This window comes from Osmerus mordax, chromosome 26, assembly GCF_038355195.1.
Source record: "Osmerus mordax isolate fOsmMor3 chromosome 26, fOsmMor3.pri, whole genome shotgun sequence".
NCBI lineage: Eukaryota > Metazoa > Chordata > Actinopteri > Osmeriformes > Osmeridae > Osmerus > Osmerus mordax.
The window spans coordinates 3,406,052-3,425,483 of record NC_090075.1 but is presented as its reverse complement, the minus strand read 5'-3'; the positions used below and the strand labels follow the sequence as shown (position 1 = coordinate 3,425,483).

The 19,432-nt window shown below is 42.4% G+C and overlaps 1 protein-coding gene and 1 long non-coding RNA gene across 2 annotated transcripts; both read right to left on the bottom strand.

Moving 5' to 3' along the window:
• Positions 1 to 359: 359 nt before the first annotated feature.
• Positions 360 to 19,192, bottom strand: LOC136936080 (uncharacterized). Its single transcript, XR_010875038.1, has 3 exons — positions 18,969 to 19,192; positions 11,503 to 11,608; positions 360 to 422 (listed from the first exon to the last, which is right to left on the bottom strand). It is a non-coding gene; the product is annotated as an uncharacterized lncRNA (long non-coding RNA).
• sox2 (SRY-box transcription factor 2) lies at positions 13,633 to 15,556 on the bottom strand. Its single transcript, XM_067229811.1, has one exon. It carries the CDS (start codon positions 15,362 to 15,364, stop codon positions 14,417 to 14,419), a length of 948 nt encoding a protein of 315 aa, XP_067085912.1. The 5' UTR covers positions 15,365 to 15,556; the 3' UTR covers positions 13,633 to 14,416.
• Positions 19,193 to 19,432: the final 240 nt, after the last annotated feature.

Below are 19,432 nucleotides of genomic sequence, written 5' to 3'. Positions count from 1 at the left end.
GGGGGGGGGGGAAGAGGAGGAGGTGTGAAATCAGAACACTTTTTGTGGACCAATCCTAAGACAAAGCACACCATAGTTGACAGGAGCATGCCACATTCCACAAGCCCACAGCCTCTGCACCTCCAGCCGTCACTCACTGTCCATGAATGTGTGTGTGCGCACACGTGTGTGTGTGTGTGTGTGTGTGTGTGTGTGTGTGTGTGTGTGTGTGTGTGTGTGTGTGTGTGTGTGTGTGTGTGTGTGTGTGTGAGAAAGCAAGTGCCTCCCTGAATATACTGAGTATAGTGGCTCATGACTGGCAGAGGGTGGACCTGAGGAATGCTTCTCTCTCCAGCGTCCAGCCTGGTCTTCAGCCCCAACCTACCATCTGCTCAGCTCTGGTGCTCCCCGAGATCTTCCTCCTCACCCTCTGGCCTTCTACACTGGAATCACACACAAGAGAAAGGAGAGGATCATTAAACATCAGAAAGAACCATGTCCATATTCAGGGTCCTTCTTAATCTGGAGAAGTAACTGTGAGGTGTGGATTCTTGAAACCACAGGTGGGTGTGTGCTGAGCATGTATGGACCAACGCTCACAGGGCTGTAACAGGTGTTAGGGTAGGTAACTGTAACTACAGCCCTGGCTGTAGGCTCTGGATGGTAGGCAATAGCATTTCCTGTCTTTAGAGGCTTCTTACAAACTCACACAAACCTCATGTGTACTTTTGTCTTGAATCTATAAGTACATGAGGCCGATTGGAAATGCTAACCCTGTGTCGACCCGATGTCATTGTTTCAATGATCCAGCCACGTTGGCATATTGATAGTAGGCCCTATAAGCAACAAATATTTCGCTGTCGTCCTCAAGGCTACTTCCTTTTCGATTTATTGAAAGCACACAGCTGTTCAAGTGTTGCTGTTGGAAACAAACATGTTACTGGAAGGTCAGAACCAGGCACTTTTGATTGTCGATATTTCTGCTGGGCTTTTTACATGCACCGTTTGTACGTGGCTTTGGATGGAAGGGGCTACTGAATGAGTACAATGTCAAAAGTAAAAAAAAGTCATGAATGCGTGTATTAATGTCATGAAACGACCCTGTTACCATAGTACACTACCCCCACCCCCCCCACCACCACCACCACCACCCCATGAAAATACACTAAACAAGCTCCAGTTGACAGGGAAGTTTGGGAGGTGTGTGTGTGGGGAGGGGTGAGGGGCGAAGGGTGGTGGGGGGAGGTGGGGGTAGCAAGGGGAGGGGCGGGGCCACACAAGCTCTGTGTCGGACAGTAGATAGAGAGGCCTTGTTATTGACAGCGCTCTGCAGCTGCCTAGCTGGCTTTCGGAACTGTACAACACACACACACACACGCGCACAGACACACATGTGCGCACAGACACACGCGCCCACTCACACTCAAAACGAGCGCACACTCATTCGCACAGTCAATCAGTTAGATGGACTGTCTGTATACTGTGACTTGTCAATGTACTGTATACTAACGTACTCCGCGGTACCGACTCTCTTCACAAACACACAGTACCGAGCCCTGTTCCTTATCTTCCCCATCTCTCTGTGAGCAACACACTCAGTGTTCACAGAGAAGCTGTCGGGGGCCTAGCGTGGCTCTCTACAATACCCTGTTTTCAAGCTGCACTGTTTACTCAACAAACAATGCCTAATAGCTGCATCCGTCTTTGCAATGATGCAGCATATCTGCAGCCCTAAGGGGCTGACATCCCATAGTTGTTTCCGCGGAGACACTGGGGGGTGGGATTGAGAGAGGATATCAATCGATGTGGCATGCCTATGGACTAGACATGGAGAGATGTGAAACAGGGTGATTCTCCGGAGTGCCTGTGAAGCTGTTTGTGGTTTAGACAGACGGTCAACTGTGTAACTGGGACATTCACCTCCATATGTCATCCAAATTTGCAAAAGAATAACTGCCTGTGGCAAAGACAAACAGAAGCTACTTTGAATATGGAGAGGAGAGGCCAGGGAAAGAGAGGAGAGGTGTGGAGGAGAGGAGAGGAGAGGAAAGGTGCAGAGGAAAGGTGGAGAGCAGAGGAGAGGAGAGGAGAGGAAAGTTGCAGAGGAAAGGTGGAGAGGAGAGCAGAGGAGAGGAGAGGAGAGGAGAGGAGAGGAGAGGAGAGGAGAGGAGAGGAGAGGGAGAGGAGAGGAGAGGAGAGGAGAGGAGAGGAGAGGAAAGGAAAGGAAAGGAGAGGAAAGGAGAGGAGAGGAGAGGAAAGTTGCAGAGGAAAGGTGGAGAGGAGAGCAGAGGATAGGAGAGGAGAGGCAAGGAAAGGAGAGGAGAGGAGAGGAGAGGAGAGGAAAGGAGAGGAAAGGAAAGGAAAGGAAAGGAGAGGAGAGGAGAGGAGAGGAAAGGAGAGGAAAGGAGAGGAAAGGAAAGGAGAGGGGAGAATCTGCATTCCATATTTCTACACGTTAGAACAACCTGATCATGATGGTGTAGTATGGTGTAGTCCTTATCTCCCACTCAGTAGATTCTGTAATCCGTGTAAATATAAGTCCATGTAAATGACTACTGAGGGGAAACTAAACAGTTATAAAGCAGAAGTGGAGGTGTTGTTTTCTGATGTGTTGTGTTGTGCCATGTAGCACTGCTGTGTGCTAAGCTGTATTTCAGTTGCCAAGTATTCCTGTGTGTGTAAGTGTGTCTGTGTTTGTGTGTTCCAGTGTGTGTGTGTGTTTTTGTGAGTGTGTTCCTGTGTATGTGTTCTTGTGCATGTGTGTCTCAGTGTATTCCAGTGTGTGTTTGTTTGTGTGCGTGTGTGTGTGTCGGTGTGTATGTGTGTGTTTGTGCATATGTGTGTGTTTGTCCCAGTGAAAAGCGTTCGAGGCGCTCATCCCAGCCAGGGCCCCATAATGCATTGAACGGCATGGGTTTAGAAGCCCTCTTTGTTAGCACCCCGAGCTGCTGACATCACCCCGTGCTGATGGGCCCAAATCCCTGCTTCTCCTGCAACAGCACTTTTGAAACAAAACTGCCACGACACTGATGAGTAATGCCAACTTGGCCAAAAAAAAAAAAAAAAACATTAAATCACACACCGTCCGTCAAGCATGCGTGTGTCTATGTCTATACCTTTTGACATTCCCATTTTTGACATAAATACACACACACACACACACACACACAGTTGAGAGCTACCAACAAATCCAAATAGTGATCAAGAAACATATTTGCGTTGCCAAAGACAGATTAATCTGCCCTATGTTTGAATATGTTAACACCTCTAAATGGCAGCTATCAACATAACTGCTTATTATCACTTTTAAATCCTATCTGGGGTAGAGCTGGAGGGTTAGGGGTGAGTGAGTTTGACTGGCAGGTAGCCGGTGTAGTTAGGGTAGCTAATTCGTTTTCAATGTGTTTCACAGAAACACACATATATATGTGGTTGGATCTACATGGCTCATTGATTGTTATATTTACATGATTACAAATACTTCGAAATAAAAACATTGACTGGGCCAAGATCAGTCTCAGTATCTGCGGTTACGGACACAAACCAAACCATGGGTCAAACGTTAGGCTCAGTTTTATTTATTTTTTTGCGCTACAATGAACACACATTCAAAAACCAAGGGCACTAAGCCAGGTGACCATTTCAGTCCATACTATCGGAAAGGTCTTTCAGGATATCGAAATACGTACATAACAACAAGTTATCGAAAGTGTCTGTATGAGTTGGATAAAGTGGGTAGGCCATTCCCTGACAATGAGCCTGTGGCCCCGCTTGACGGACTTCTCTTGTGGAGCAGTGTGGTCACTCCCCAGACTAGCACACATCTCTCTGTAGGAGCGTGGAGGCAGGGCTGGGATGATACGAGCTCTCAGACACGTCGCTAAGGCCCCACTCAAACACAATCAAATACAATCACTCACAATAGCATCCCCGGGCACTCAAGCCAATCTACACCACCCCCTTCTCTCTCTCTCTCTCTCTCTCTCTCTCTCTCTCTCTCTCTCTCTCTCTCTCTCTCTCTCTCTCTCTCTCTCTCTGACATACACACACACACACCCTCTGGAGAGTATCAGTGTGTTTAACATGTGACAAATGGCATCATTTGGGGTGCCGTGGGGCATGCAGAGCACAGAAGCTGTGAAGAGCTCTTTATACACACACACACACACACACACACACACACGCACACACACACCACTCCTCTGGGACCAGCCACCATCATCTCAGAATCACTCAGCAACCTGACAGTTATTTGCAAGGCTGCGATCATCTCAACCATTAGGGTAGAGAGAGAGAGAGAGAGGGTGAAAGAGAGAGAGAGCAAGAGACAGACAGACAGTGAGACAGAGAGAGAGAGAGAGAGAGAGAGAGAGAGAGAGAGAGAGAGAGAGAGAGAGAGAGAGAGAGAGAGAGAGAGAGAGAGAGAGAGAGAGAGAGAGAGAGAGAGAGAGAGAGAGAAAGACTGCTTTTTGTTGATGATGCTTTCTACTCTCTGTTCTATTTGTCTGGTCAGGATCACAACTATTCTTTCTCTGTCTCTTCCACCAGAAATCCCCTTCAGCATTGTTGACCAGACCTCATTCACCTCATTCTGTTGTTAAATTGTTGGTAGTTTTCTTCTGTAAAAAAAGCTATAGTAGAATGTTTTCAGAAGCCAGGAGGCAGAAATAAGTTGTTTCTACTTCACAATACCACTGTTGGTCTGACAGCTAGGCAGTGTTTATGTATTAGGTAGGGGTATCAATAATAGCGCTGATCTAATCTAATCTCTCCATCTACAGGAACTCAACTTTAATCTGCTTCCTGTTCCTCTCCGTGTTCCTAAACTTTCCTACCTAGCAAAACAAACAGACACTGAGGGTCAACACACACACACACACACACACACACAAGGACACACTGACACACACTTCCACACGCACGCACCTCTCTCCTAACCGCTGAAAACTTTTTAATAAGTTTTTAATGACCACTCCTAAAGCGCGCCCCTCTCTGAAGAGCTACTTTGCAGCCACCCCTCCCCCCTTCACCCCCCTCGCCCCACCACCCAACTCCCGGTGAAAACCCACGGCGATCTGTCAGCACCAACTAAATTCTCCGGCCGGTTGTCAGCCCTGTCTCTGCTGGACAGGGTCGCGGGGTTACAATCGATTTCACAGGCCACCTAGAGAGACTGGGACACAAACTGACGCTAAAAATTTATATCAGAGTTAGAGCTGCCTACCACCCAGGGCTCCAGCTTGGGACAGCAGGCCCACTGAACCCTGCCCCAGTGAGCCTGTCCTGGGATGGGGCTGGGCCTGGTGACCCCGCAAACTGACCCCCTCAAACTTCAACTGAATTGTTCTGGCAGTTTCCACGGTGACGAGGCACTCCGAGGCTTTACCCTGCTCAGTGGAACGAGACGAATGGGGAGACTGTCTCGGCGGTCTGACTAGCAGGCAGAAAAGTTTGCCGCATCCCTGCATTTCACTGGGTAGCCAGCTTTTACACAAGGCAACTATTGTACTGTATTTGAGGTTATATGTCGGATTGTATCCGCTGATGTACGTCACACTATTGTGTCAATTATAAGATGTCTATATTTTTGGGGAAATACTATTAAAATCAAAACAGCTTTAGAACTTTTTTAAACTTTAAACTTTTCATTTCTAATCAAGTTTTACATAATACAAGTAATGTTTTGAGGGGCCTCACAAATTCACATAGAGAAACACCCCACCCCATCTTTAAATATATTTTTGTTCATTTAAGATATTTAAGTGCACATTTTATGTGAACACATATCATGATTAAATACACTGGAGATGCCTAAATCTTATTAATTGTAGAATGGCTTTGGGTTTCTTAGTCTATGATTTTTCAAGACAGGTATTGTCGTGTCAACTAGACATTTGAGTAAGATAATTTGAGACATCTTGTGGAGACACTACATTAATAATTCCTTATACAATAAATCAATAAAAGAATAACTTGAACTATGATTTATAATCCGTGTTCAGTAAATTCGTTGATTGAACTCTTAACTGTGACAAATCATTGTCAAATTAAATGGTTCATTTGGTTAATAGTGACTTCTTAGAATTCGATTACCTACTTTTAAAATCTCTACACTTAAATGTGAGTTAACGTCGTGATTTGAGGGATCGATGGAAAGATCATCTTCGTGCTTTGAAAAGTTGCCCTGGGGTGACGTGGTGATGGACTAACGAATGTTCTGATTGTATGTCTGGATGCGCTCTCCTGTACTCATGCCTATGGGAGTCACACGTACTTTCTTGTCACATAATCAATATGAGGAGGCCCAGCTGTCACACATCGTCCTATCCTCACGGAATCAAAATTTTATCGGACAACATAACAACTCCCTTTGCTCCTTTTCTACAGAGGTTGCAGTCATTTTAATGTGAAGATATGGTGTAGCCCAGGCCGCTCGTTTAAATGTATTAAAAGATAGTGGAACCGATTTTTTTCCACCCTACGGGCTAGAATATTTTACCAGAGTTGTTTATTTACTTTTGTAATAAACTTTTTAGACTTTTACAAATTGTTATCTGAGGAACAAGTGTTATTTTTTTCATATTCAAACTAAGTCTCAAAGATTGTGAGGACAGTTTTTCCTGTAGACTGAGAACTGGTTCCGCCACGATATGCTAATGACTGGGGCTCCTCGCGCAGGGACAGTGAAATCTCATCCCGCCTCTAGATTCTCTTTTCAGAGGGAGATGTCATTTCGCAGGGGGGGACACACAATGACGAGCTCGGCAGTGACAGAGCTCTGATCTCCGCGATAAGGAGATAGCCACCTGATTAAAATGGTTTGCTTGTTCCCCTCGGTCACTCGATCGGCGTGTGAACCGCTCTTATTTACAATCAAATGCGGTGACCGGGTAGCGCCCAGAACAGCCTAGCCTAAACCCTCTCTGCACCCCTGCCATGTATTTACTAAATCCACCCTGCCACAGGTGCACTTCCAAACCATACGGAAAGCTCCCACAATACTGAGTATACGCTCAATTATTCATGGATAACTACAGTGCCACAAAAACAACAATAATCGGTCTAACAGTCGTAATAAAGACATTTCCACTTAGTAGAAATGTGGTTGAATGCTGTTTTTACACCAATTTGTAACACATTTGATATCCCCTGGGTGTTGTAGAGCCTGAGTGACTGAGCATCAATATTTGTTTCTGTCCTGCGAGCCCATGACTGTCGCGTAAGAAGAGTCATGGTTAATTAGCAGTCACATGAAAACCCATTTTGGTCCCTGAAGACGTTTCGTTAATGTGTCCCTCTTCCATTCCAGAGCACTGTCCGTCTGTCAACGAGCAGAGAAGGGGAGAAGAGAAGGAGTGTAGAGCAGAGTGAACAACCGATCACTGCTCGCGCCTTATAGCCTTAGGAAGATCCTCAGAAACGTAACCTATGGAATTACCATAATCGACTTTCCCATTCTGGTTGTAGTGATAGAATAAGCAAGTAGTTGGGGGATATAATTTACTGTTAGAAAGCAGTCACGCCTGGAGTTGAGTATATTTAACACTATTAAAACGGTCAATGATTAAGCGTGAAATAATTAGATATTTTTTGTCAATTAACCACATATTTGGAGGTTATTGGTCTGTTTGTGTACAGTATACACATACAAGTGCATACAACATTTAGAACCTCAGACTAGTCGGTCCCTCCTATGGAGGAGTAATTTGGGGTGTTATTTAGCAGCCAAAAGCTTAATATTTCATAACTTTGTCAAAGTGGTTATATTCCCAGCACATCTCTATGTAGCCTACAGGCATAATTTGATTCTTTCTGTAGCTAAATATATTTAGGCTATTGTCTTATATACAACCATCCCTTTTTACTTTAGAATTGATATGTATAATGGTGTTGGGGTGTATGTTCTTATGTCAACAAGCCCACGCGCCCTAGCCAGTGTTGTAGCCCTGCCCCTATTCATAAGACGCTGGCATGTCCAAGAAGGCATAAAGGCCCGTTGTAGACCCCTTTCACTGTTCAGACAAACTTTTCTAAACCCTTTATTCTAAAGCATACAAAAGTCAGTGATAAGCAGACTGTTTCCGCGTGTTCCGTTGCAGATTTTTGGGAGTCAAATTCTACACAAAAAGACGGCAATTTCGTTAGTTAAATATATAGGCTATATAAAACCGAGTTTAATTAGAGTTAGTGCTGGAGGCAACTTGTGAACTATAGGCATATAGTCTGTAAACGGTAATCGAAAACTCGAATTGGATATTTAAAACTGATAATGTGTGTATTTCTGCTGTAGGCCTGGTGTCATATAAGCTTGTGGATCCCAAAAATAAAGGAGGATATATATTGGGAGATAGGGAGAACTGAGAAGAGCGCGTTGCTGTTGACATGTTTGGGTTATGAAAGGATAGTGGGGGACAGCCATGGCAGAGAAAGAACGAGACAAGGATCCAGATCATATGTCACATTTAACTGGTTATTTTGCGTAAAATACGCCTTGATAAGACGCTGTGTCATTGTCTGCTTAACGAATGGTAGCAGTCTTAACACTATTAATCAGCCAAACCGTGTAAGCCTCTACGTTTCAAATGTATTTTTAAGGCGTGTAAACACTTTAATGAGCATTTATTTCGAAGCAAGGAAACTATTTATTAGTCTGCAGTGTGAACCAAAAGCCCCACTCTTCCGAGCTATGCCAGCGGGCCATGAAGAGCGAGTTTGGTCTGCATCGCCCCGCACACCCCTGCTGACTGAATCGCTGCATCAAAGCATATATTGTTCCAGGCATGGGGTGGACCAAGAGCGGTGAAAACGCAGAAACACTTGCTGCGCATGAGTAAACTTTGTTCCTGCACCATAATAGCCTCTATAAAGCGAGCACCGCTTTCACTTTTCGACAAGATTAAAAACGAAGGCTTTCAGCCAATCGTGAGACAGTCCGTCATCACCTGTTGAAGCTATACTCCACTGTATTGACATGTGCACCTTAAAAAAACACTGCTGGGAAAAAAATTGAGAGACAGAGACACCGCTTTGCTTTTGCTTTCTTTTACTTGTAGGCTATTCCTCCAATACTATAGACTACCGCTGAAAACAAAAATACAGCCGACAAATATCAGTGGTCAATGTCAATTTGGATCTGCGTCCAAATAGGGAAAAAGTTTAAAATGTTCGCTGTTCACTTGTATTGTCCGGCTACTGAAACAGGAGGCAACCCACAATTAGATCAGCATTGTTCATTCGCAGCAACACTGCATAGAAAAGGGCTGCTCTGCCGAAGCCAATCCATGCAGCCAAGCGTTTGACATTATTAAATAATAAAGAAATTGTGGTTTACATTGTTGTTCAGGAAAAAGGGCCAATTACCCGCTGTTATACTATCATTGAGTGTGTATTAACTCGAATTAGTCAGAAAACAATGTTTATATTTAAGTTTAAGATGCCATTTTTACCAGCATTGTTCCCTCCTAAAAGAGATCCCATGAATAATTAGGCTAGATAACTAAATGGCGAACACGGAGGCACGAGTGATCATAAAAGCATAATTCAAAGTGAATAACAACTGATTAGAACGCAAAAAAAAGAACACGCCACGAGTTGCAGCTCAACAGTCAGCTAAATTTATATCTAAACCTTCAAATACACGATTTGTTCATTTAAAATGAAAAAGTTATTTATGCCACAAACAAACGAATGATGTCTTCGTGACATAAACATCAAATTGTGCAACGGAGAAGTAAAAAAATATCCCAACTGAAGGTTAGGATTCAATGTTTTTGTCTTATTTTTTTTAACACAACTGATTTCAATCCAAGTTTTAGAGTCTCTGAAACGTGAGAAACCAACTGTAGTGTGTTATCAGCACTCCGTCCTGCGGCTTGATTAGAAATATAGACAAGTACCAGAGGCCTCTACAGCAATTTGAGTACAGTGCTATATTGTATTTAGCAGCGCACTGGTCCTAATCCAGTGAACACTGGTGCCCGTTCTAATCCCGTCTCCCTCAAACGCCAGAATATGTAATGAGTTCAGGGTCGCTATCTTCGAATTTAAAACCCATCACCCAGCAAATTAGGGCGTGTCCACGACCAGGCAATAGGGAGCCGTAGATGGAAGATCGGGAGAGAAAATAGTAGGCTATGTGTTTTTGTTCCGGCATTTCTACCATTTCAATACAAAATGAGGACAACCAACCAATATTCTTTCAAAATATTTTCCAACATTTTCATATTCGGTACACATTTTTTCAGTATCGTTTAGTGAGTACAGCGCTACTCTTATTATGCAAACTACACAGTTATGTCATAACGACAGGCTATAAAGCTGTCGTTATACATTATTTTAAAAAATGCATGAAAAGCCCCCAGTAAGAACGTTGGGAGTAGGCCTAATTGGGCCCGTCGCTACACTCGCCGAGGCCTGCTCTGAGAATGTGTGAGAGGCGCGAGGATGATGGCATGCTGGCTGCCAGTGTGTGGTCTATTGAATAGAATGCGCATTTTGGCCGCGCGGGGAGAGCCCCCATCCCCCTGCTTTCCCGCACCTGCACTGGATCAGCCTGCGACTGACTGCCATTCACTCTGGAGAGACTGTTAAAATAAACGACGCCTCTGACAGTTTTCAATTCAACACAAGTTACAATACTAGGCTACATCTCACACAGTTGTCCACTACAATCACCCACACACTCACCACTCACCCAATACCTGCAACAGGCAAACCAAGAGAAGTAATCACTAGAAATATATATTTTTTCTTTCTCTGAATCCACTACAATGTGACAAGACTCAAGCTCTGAGTGATTTGTTGGCCTTTCAACAACAAAACAACCACATTCCAACGAAGTTAAAGTGGAATAAATTCAACGCGAGGAAAAACATAAGCATAACATGTGTAAGCTTAATTTTCTTAAATTTCCCCTGCAAAAAAAAAACTAAAACCTATACCGCTTCTGTAAAGAATAACGATAGCCCCATAGTTTTTGACGTTTTTTTTGTGTTTATTTATTTTTTGGCTGTGTTTTCTTACTTTTGTAATTAACCCTATAAATAAGTCTAATAAATCAATTTCCCTACAGTTCTAGCTTATTCCCAAGTCGCAGGCTACCCCTATACTGAACAAATGCTGGTGACGTCATGCGTCCTTACAATTAGCAGCCTAAATCTGGAAGGGATCTAACCGGTCCCATTTATGTATGTGAACTGAAATTTTACACAAACTGAATCTCACTTAGAAACGAGATTTTGATTAAAACAATAATACTGTGTAGAAAAAACTAGTCTATGAGCTAATTTAAACCATGATCACGATTTCTAAATCTATAGGCTATTGATTGAGTAGCCTTTTATGATGGAGGAACCCTAAACAGCGTTGGGCCCCCAATTGTTGTTGATAATGAGTGTCTAGACAAGCAAGCCCTGTCCCACTGCAATGCTCGATGAGCTAAATGTTATTTTACAAACTCAGGCTATCATAGATAACATCAAGGGGGGGGGGCTGGTAACTTTGAGGAAAACATAGCGCGCTCACCACCTGTTGCAGTCCATAGCTATATCCCGGAGGTGAGGCCGGTAGCCTCTGCAGCACGCGGACAGGCCATCCGTCTCTGAAGTCCAACGGCATACTGCGCTCTCATCTTCAACACAAAACATATAGATGTATCTGTAAATAGTTGTCACTGTGTGCGTGGTATTGCGAGATGTTTATTAGATACATGGTGTCATCTTGTTACGTTTGAAAATTGAGAAAGAGAATAGCACATGTAGTATTGTAGGCTACTTAATTTGTCACTTGCTCGATTTGGTTGGGTTGCGCTGTCTTAAGAAAGGGTTCCTCGTCTGGCCTCACGCCCTGGGGAATAGGCCTAGAAAGCCTGAAACCATCCATGTAAATGGACACAAAAGTCTCCTACATTCAACAGGATCAGTGGTAGGCCTCTGGCCTATCATACGTTTGTATTTCGCTTCCCCTTTATAAGTTATCCATTTGGTGTTTTATCGTGTTTGTGTTCCACACATGAAGCCTAAAGACATATTGAACATAATATGAAATAAACATTTTATGGAGAACGGACTGGAAAAAGCTTCTCTGTTCCCAATCTTCACCACACATGCGCGCCCGCACGCACACCCACACACACACCACAAGGCCTAAACACACATCAATAATATTGAGGTGTATCTGTGATGCCGTTAACACCACACACAGACACACACGTGACCTTTAAAACTGCTGGTTTATGAAACATGTTAGCCTATTACAACCAATTCTCCTGGTCGTATAAATAATTAATGGAACTACCGCTCCCTGACCCACCGAGAGTCCGGTAAGGCCACGTTCGAAGGAATAATACTTTGGAATGAGCCCTCTTCAAATATTCATTTAGCGGTTAATGTGAGCTCACGTCCCCTGAGACCTGCAGTAATAGATGCTTCCCAGCCCTGGCAAGACACACGACTAATCTACCTCCGCACTTCAGAATAAAATACTTAAACACCCCCCAGATTTAAAACGTTATATTCAAAGACCAATCCATAATCTAATCCGTGGGCTAATTTAAAGTAACCCCACGGCGCAGAACAGAATAGTGAAACATTTGAGGGCAGTTGTATAGGCACCCGTCGCTCCAAAAATTGTAGATTGATCTGTGTGAACCAGGGTTAAGACAACATATGTGGTTCTATTTCATTAAACACTGTAGTAAATACACACTAAGGATTATGTGGTTATTTTATCATGACGTTCAATTTAGGCCTAATTGAACATTTAGAGTGGCTAGCCAAATCTAACAATTTGATAACATCTTAAATGCCAAACTAATTGTCAGGTTCAGAAAGATTTAATTTTCAGAAATTAGAATAAATGGAATCATATCCCAGAAGTTGTAATTTAAATGCTTATGGCAATAGGCCTATATGTCCGTAACATAATGTCACTCTTTCTTTGGTATGGTAATTAGAATAGGCCAATCCAAATATTAAACTGCAAACAGGCCTTAACAGATTGTTGTAGTTTATGACACACAGACATTTTCATTTGAGCAACACCATCTGAATCAGAACATTAAATAAATCGCATGCACTTGATTGGTTCGTGATTATAATTTGTAGACATGTTAAGAAATATCTCAAGTTTAGAATAATTTAAAAAAAGAAAAAAGAAGACTACCTTTATGAGCATCTTCAACATTTTTGGCGCATAATCTTCCATTCAACGAATAGGTTTACAGGCAACAAACTTTTGCCGATCCTCCTTTCCAATCCTTTGGCGCATATCTCGTTTCACTAGAAAAATGAAAACGTCGTTAACCCCTGTCTTATGCTACGTTGACATTACGGTGTTAGCGCGTGCGTGCGCAAAACAATACACAATAAAGCAAACACAATAAAATATTATGTTATGATTTTGTCTGACCGTTTTAAATGTAAATACTTTGTTTTCAAACAAGGATTAGATTGACAGTGTCTCCTGAATAGATCAAATGTGTAAGTCTAATATTATTGTAAAATCTTAAATTGATTGATATAATAGTAATTCAAATTGAAGCTAGTGCTACGAAGCATAATGTAAAATGATCCATTACATGCTTCACAAAACTGCGTAAGCGTGGCGCGAGCTTTTCAAATGATTCAAAAGAGAAATAAAATCAAAACTCATATCTCAAGTATCCAAATTTCCAAAATTTATTCATTTCAAACTGCATATTGAAAAAAAACTCAGCTGAAATTTCTTACTGTTATAATGATGATATTAGTTCGAATATATATACATGGGGTGTTGGCAGCTGCGTACAGGCCAAATTGCAAAATACATCTACGGGAATGGGATTTGAAATAAAAACTTCAAATATCACAGTAAATATACAGAAATTGTACAAATCATTAGAAAATAAAGAACACAAATGTCATACTTCTAACAGATGAAAAGTGGGAGACAAAATATAAATAAACAAGTGTGTTTAACCTGCATATGAGAATATGTCTGTTTACTCTTTTGACGAAATTAAAATGGTTAAGTAATGTTGTTCTTCAAAGAGAAACATTTACCTGCTTCGCTTTATCCCCCTCCCCTCCAATATGCAGTTTAAGGAGCATTGAATTCAATCCCAGTGCTGCCATTTCCAGAACAGAACTTATGTTTATAGAAACAGTAACCTTTGTTTTCTTTAACAAACATTTCATTTGATTGAATGTTCCTTAGATAAATACTGTACAAAAGGTGATTGAAATAATAAAACATCTGATTGAGCCTCCCACTTTCTACTTTCCAAACTCTTACACCATTGAAAACTTTCTCAGTGTCTATCGTTCCTTTGGAACGTTTCTTTATAGAAAGAAAAAAAAAAGGTTTGTGTTCTCTCCTGGAGTTCTATACATCTTTCCCACCCCAAATTTGCTGTACAAAAATAGTCCAGAGTAGTCCAATTTTTCTTATAAAAGTACATTTACATGTGTGATAAGGGGAGCGTGCCGTTAATCGTCGTGCCGGGCACAGGTGCGCTCTGGTAATGCTGGGACATGTGGAGTCTGCTTTGGGCCGTTTGCTCGGGTACCTCAGCGCCCGGTAAGTACATGCTGATCATGTCCCGAAGGTCCCCCGTCTGACACTGACCAGCCCGGGAGTGAGAGGACGACGTGACAACGGGTGGACTGGAGCTGGACTCTGACTTGACCACCGAGCCCATGGAGCCCAGCGTCATTCCTGGATTGGTCTGCTGAGAGTAGGACATGCTATACGTTGGGGACCCGTTCATGTAGGTCTGGGAGCCGGTCATGGAGTTGTACTGGAGCGCACTCATGTCGTAGCGGTGCATGGGCTGCATCTGAGCCGTATTGTGTGCGTTTAAGCCCGGGTGCTGCGGGTAGCCAAGCTGTTCCTGCATCATGCCATAACCTCCATTGGTCCAGCCGTTCATGTGAGCGTAACTGTCCATCCGCTGGTTCACCCCTCCGCCTAACCCGGCCCCTACACCCACTCCTGCACCCATGCCATTACCGCCCGGCGCGAGGAGCCCACCTGGCAGAGTGTACTTGTCCTTCTTCATCAACGTCTTGGTTTTCCGGCGGGGTCGGTATTTGTAATCCGGGTGCTCCTTCATGTGAAGAGCCCGGAGACGCTTCGCTTCGTCGATGAAAGGTCGCTTCTCGCTCTCGGATAGAAGTTTCCACTCGGCCCCGAGTCTTTTGCTAATTTCCGAATTGTGCATTTTGGGGTTCTCCTGTGCCATCTTTCTCCGCTGTCCCCTCGACCAAACCATAAAGGCATTCATCGGTCTCTTGACTCGGTCCGGGCTATTTTTCTGGTTGTTTCCCGATGAATTCGTGTTCCCAGTCCCCCCAGTATTGGTCTGAGGTGCAGGGGGTTTAAGTTCTGTTTCCATCATGTTATACATTTTAAACAGATTTTTATGAAACTTGCCAAACCGATGAAAAAAATGAGAAAAAACTCCAACCAAGAGGTAGTTAGGAAGTCTGTCGGGTACAGTAACTTTACAGCAATAACCAAACGACTCTATGCCTTCACCGAGTAGGTCCTGTTGTGTCCACAAACTTCTCTCTTGGTCTCAAAGAATCAACAAACTACTTTTCCCTCTTCGCCAGAGCCTTGACAACTCCTGATACTTTTTGAACAAGTTAATAGACAACCATTCATGTGATGGGGATGTCAGCGAATAAATGGGCTTTTACCTGACCAATCACAGCGCGACTGTGCTTTATTTAACATAAATGGGCGGGGTTACTCACGGTCAGTGGTGAGCGCTGAGGCAGAGGCTGCCTTTATCAACCAATGGAGGCTATATATTTATTACGGCAAAAAGTGCTAAACTAAGAACACTTGGATGGCAAATAATTTGATTTTTTTGATGCCCACTCGAATTTGAGACCCACAGCTTGCAAGGTATAGGAAAATGTTTGCTTGGATAAGTACAATATTGGACAAATTCTATTTAAAACTTGTCATTAGGTAGGGTAAAGTATTAAAAGTAGTAGATATTCGAAATAAAATATAATCGATTTTGAAATTGTCTACATGCTATAATAAATAGGAAATACTACAACCTTTAGGCTACCTTCTTATATTGTCAATCATTTTTATTACTAACACTAACAGAAAAATACAGACAGACAGACAGACATGCTGGACCAATCAGCTGGTTCCAGAATAATGGTAATAACGTTATAATTATACTAAGCCTGTGTATTCAGTAAAAGTGAGTGACTGAAGCCTGTAGCAGTGTTTAAGCAGCTCTCGAGGCTGTGGTAAAGAATACGCTTACAATACAACATTGGTTGTGGGTTTGCAGTTAACTTACCCTAAAGTACACCGATGATGTTGAGCTTGGTTTTGTATTGAAAAGGTAATCTTATGTTTTCCCTTTGAATGGGTGAACTTCAATTGAAGTTAAGTTGAATGCCAACACAGACGGGAGACATGCCCATCACAAATAACTCGTTTTGTCTCGGCTGTTGTCACTACATCAGCACAAACAAAAGCACGACTACATTGAACTTCCAATCCGTTGTTAAGAACTTTGTAGTTGAGATACACTAGTCACATGGAAAGGCATGGAGTAAGTTAGGGTCTACACTTGAAAACACAGCGATAGACTGGCAACCATAAAGAGAGAATCAATGAAAATGCGTGTCAGAGATGTCTTGTTATTTATTTCTACTGTGAAATTATATAAAATAAACTCATGCTCAACTAGCCTAATGATTAACAAACGAGAGTTGAAAAACAAAACCTGGACTTTAAAGGTATGACGTAACCATAAAATGTCAATATGACAATAAATTAAGCTTAATATTAGAAAAATAAGGAACCCGCTAAGTTGAAGTTGAATGTTGAAGTTACAGTCATTGTTTGACTCCAAAAGTAGGCCTACAGGCTGTGGAATCACATATCTCTCTGGGTGAGGCTCAGAGAGGGCCAGACACATTTCAACATGCCATCAGCGCCGTCTGCTGGCGAAAATTTCAACAAACACATGAATCCCCTCTTCGGTTGTGGGTGGATAGACCACAAATAAATCGGTTTTAGCAAATAGCTTAAAAGTACGCCTTAATTGAAGTGTGGAAACATGCCATCAAGATTAGTCTTATAATACCTGCATGCTATTTTGTTTTATGGTTCCAAGTTTAGTATATACGTTTGGTATCTGTAGTAGGCCTAGTAATTACGACATGGAAGGGTCAGCCTCTAACACCTAGCCTATACTATTTCAAATAATATTTGTAGGAGACGCTTGTTAATTTATTAGATTTCAGAATTCTATATTAATATATCTGTTTACACATGGCTACATATCTGTATTGTAAAGACAAACAAACATATATTTGTAAAACATAATTGTCTCAACATAACAGAATTTCAAAGCTTTTCTAAATCAAAAATTGGGTATTTATTTCGGTGATTTGAAAATAAGCATTATATAGGCCACCTTGCATGAGATTTAACTCGCGCGTAATTGGGCGAGGAGAGGCGGCACAGCGGACCATTATAATGCAAGGTTGAAATAGCCCTCTTCGCTATCTGCATCTGAGTGTGTTCCCCGCTATTCCTAATCTTCTTATGATAATAAAGTAACAGCAGGGACCCTGCAACATCTTGAAGAATGCCTCGCTAACCGGAATGTCCCTGCAAGCGTAATGAGCTCACTATTTGACAACTAACAGAAACCCAGACAAACACTGTTGGATCAGTTGTAAGACCTTACTTGTATGTACCAAAAAACATAATAATATGAAACACACACAGAGACATTTATAGAGCAGTGTGTTTGCTCACAAACAAAAAACGCGTTTAGGTTTATTGAACAGACAATTAACCTGCAACAAGTAATATTGATAGACTACAATCTTGATTGAAAGTGTCATTTTGAAACCCATTCAAAAGTAAACGTGAAGGTCGTGGGTTTAGATAATATAAAACTAAAATAGACTAAATCTAAAACAGTGCGCATGCCTTTTTCCCTTGGAAAAGCTGGGCTGTAAAACCAACTCATGGCCGTGAAAATAATCCCCCAACTAGGCTATAGAAGCCTGTAGGTCCAGTGTCGAGCCCAACGCTCTTAACGCTCTTAACAGTATTGTCTCATAAGGTTCATACTGCAAAGAGACCCTATACAGCGTTGACATCTGGTGACATTATGACAATTATGTTACAATAAATGTCTAACAAATAAATGGCTTGAGTGACTGTGTAGCATGTGTGTGTGTGTGTGTCAGAGAGAGAGAGAGAGAGAGAGAGAGAGAGAGAGAGAGAGAGAGAGAGAGAGAGAGAGAGAGAGAGAGAGAGAGAGAGAGAGGTGGGAGTGGGGTGGGGAGGATCTCTGAACGTCCACTAGGGGCCGTGCCAGTGATGACGGAGAACCAAGAAAAACGTGAGCCTGTAGTTTATAAACCCGCACACATCCATCAGATCAATCAAATATATCATGAATTGAGATAGAAGACCGTTTAAATAGACACTGTTCAAAACCACAAACCCCTTACAAATTAGCAGTCATTGCTTATAAATTATATTGTAATATATAGTATATAACAGCCTATAGTATACAATTAATCATCAATCAATTTAAACCGAATAGTTAAGAAGAATACACAAATGGAGCTATACTTGCAAAATCGGAAACCTACACATCAAATAAGAATTAAACTTTAACTGCCCTAAAATCACGTATAAATTCGCATATCTTGCGCGTAAAAAATGTAAAATTAAACCTAGACAACAAATTAAACTAGCTGTACTAAAATTACACATATATATGAAAAACCATGGACTAATAGTGGCCAAATAAAATGGATCAAATCTGAAATTTAAAGTTATGAACGCAAGCTTTAAACTCTGTGTGACACACCACGGCAGAAGCTCACAGTAAGCACTGAACCTCATGATGCGATACTAGATCACTCGACTGCACCGCTGTGCACTCTGCATAAGCGCGCGCCACAACTCCCCATACCCAAACCACTTCATCCTGCAATGATACTTACGTGCCAGTTTGGGTGTTGTCCTATCGGCATGATGGGCAGAAAAAGGAGGATGCAACGGTATCAATCCGACTCAAGAATCTCTTCTTGGTTGAGTTCGCGCTCTGGTACCCGGCCGGTGTAGCGGTACGGTCTCCCGGTGTTTATCCCCTTCCCTCGCCCCAGATATGCAGGTTCTTTCACCGTGCTTTGTGCCTGTGCTTGGCCGCTCCAGCTCCTCGCGTGCAGCGCTGGTCTTTGCTTGCCTCTCCTGTAACAAGAAAAGCCGTTTATGGCTACACACAATCTGAAAAGGGGCCGATTTAAAAAGACGAAGAATGCATCAAGAACAACAAAAGTCAGTTATAGCAAGACTGCCTCGCCACCCCCCCCACCGAACATAATGAGTGGGAAAAGCTTTACATTTTTTCAGTGGGTATTCAGAGATAATTTGAAGCCATTGTTTCTGGTACAGATGGTTCTTTTTA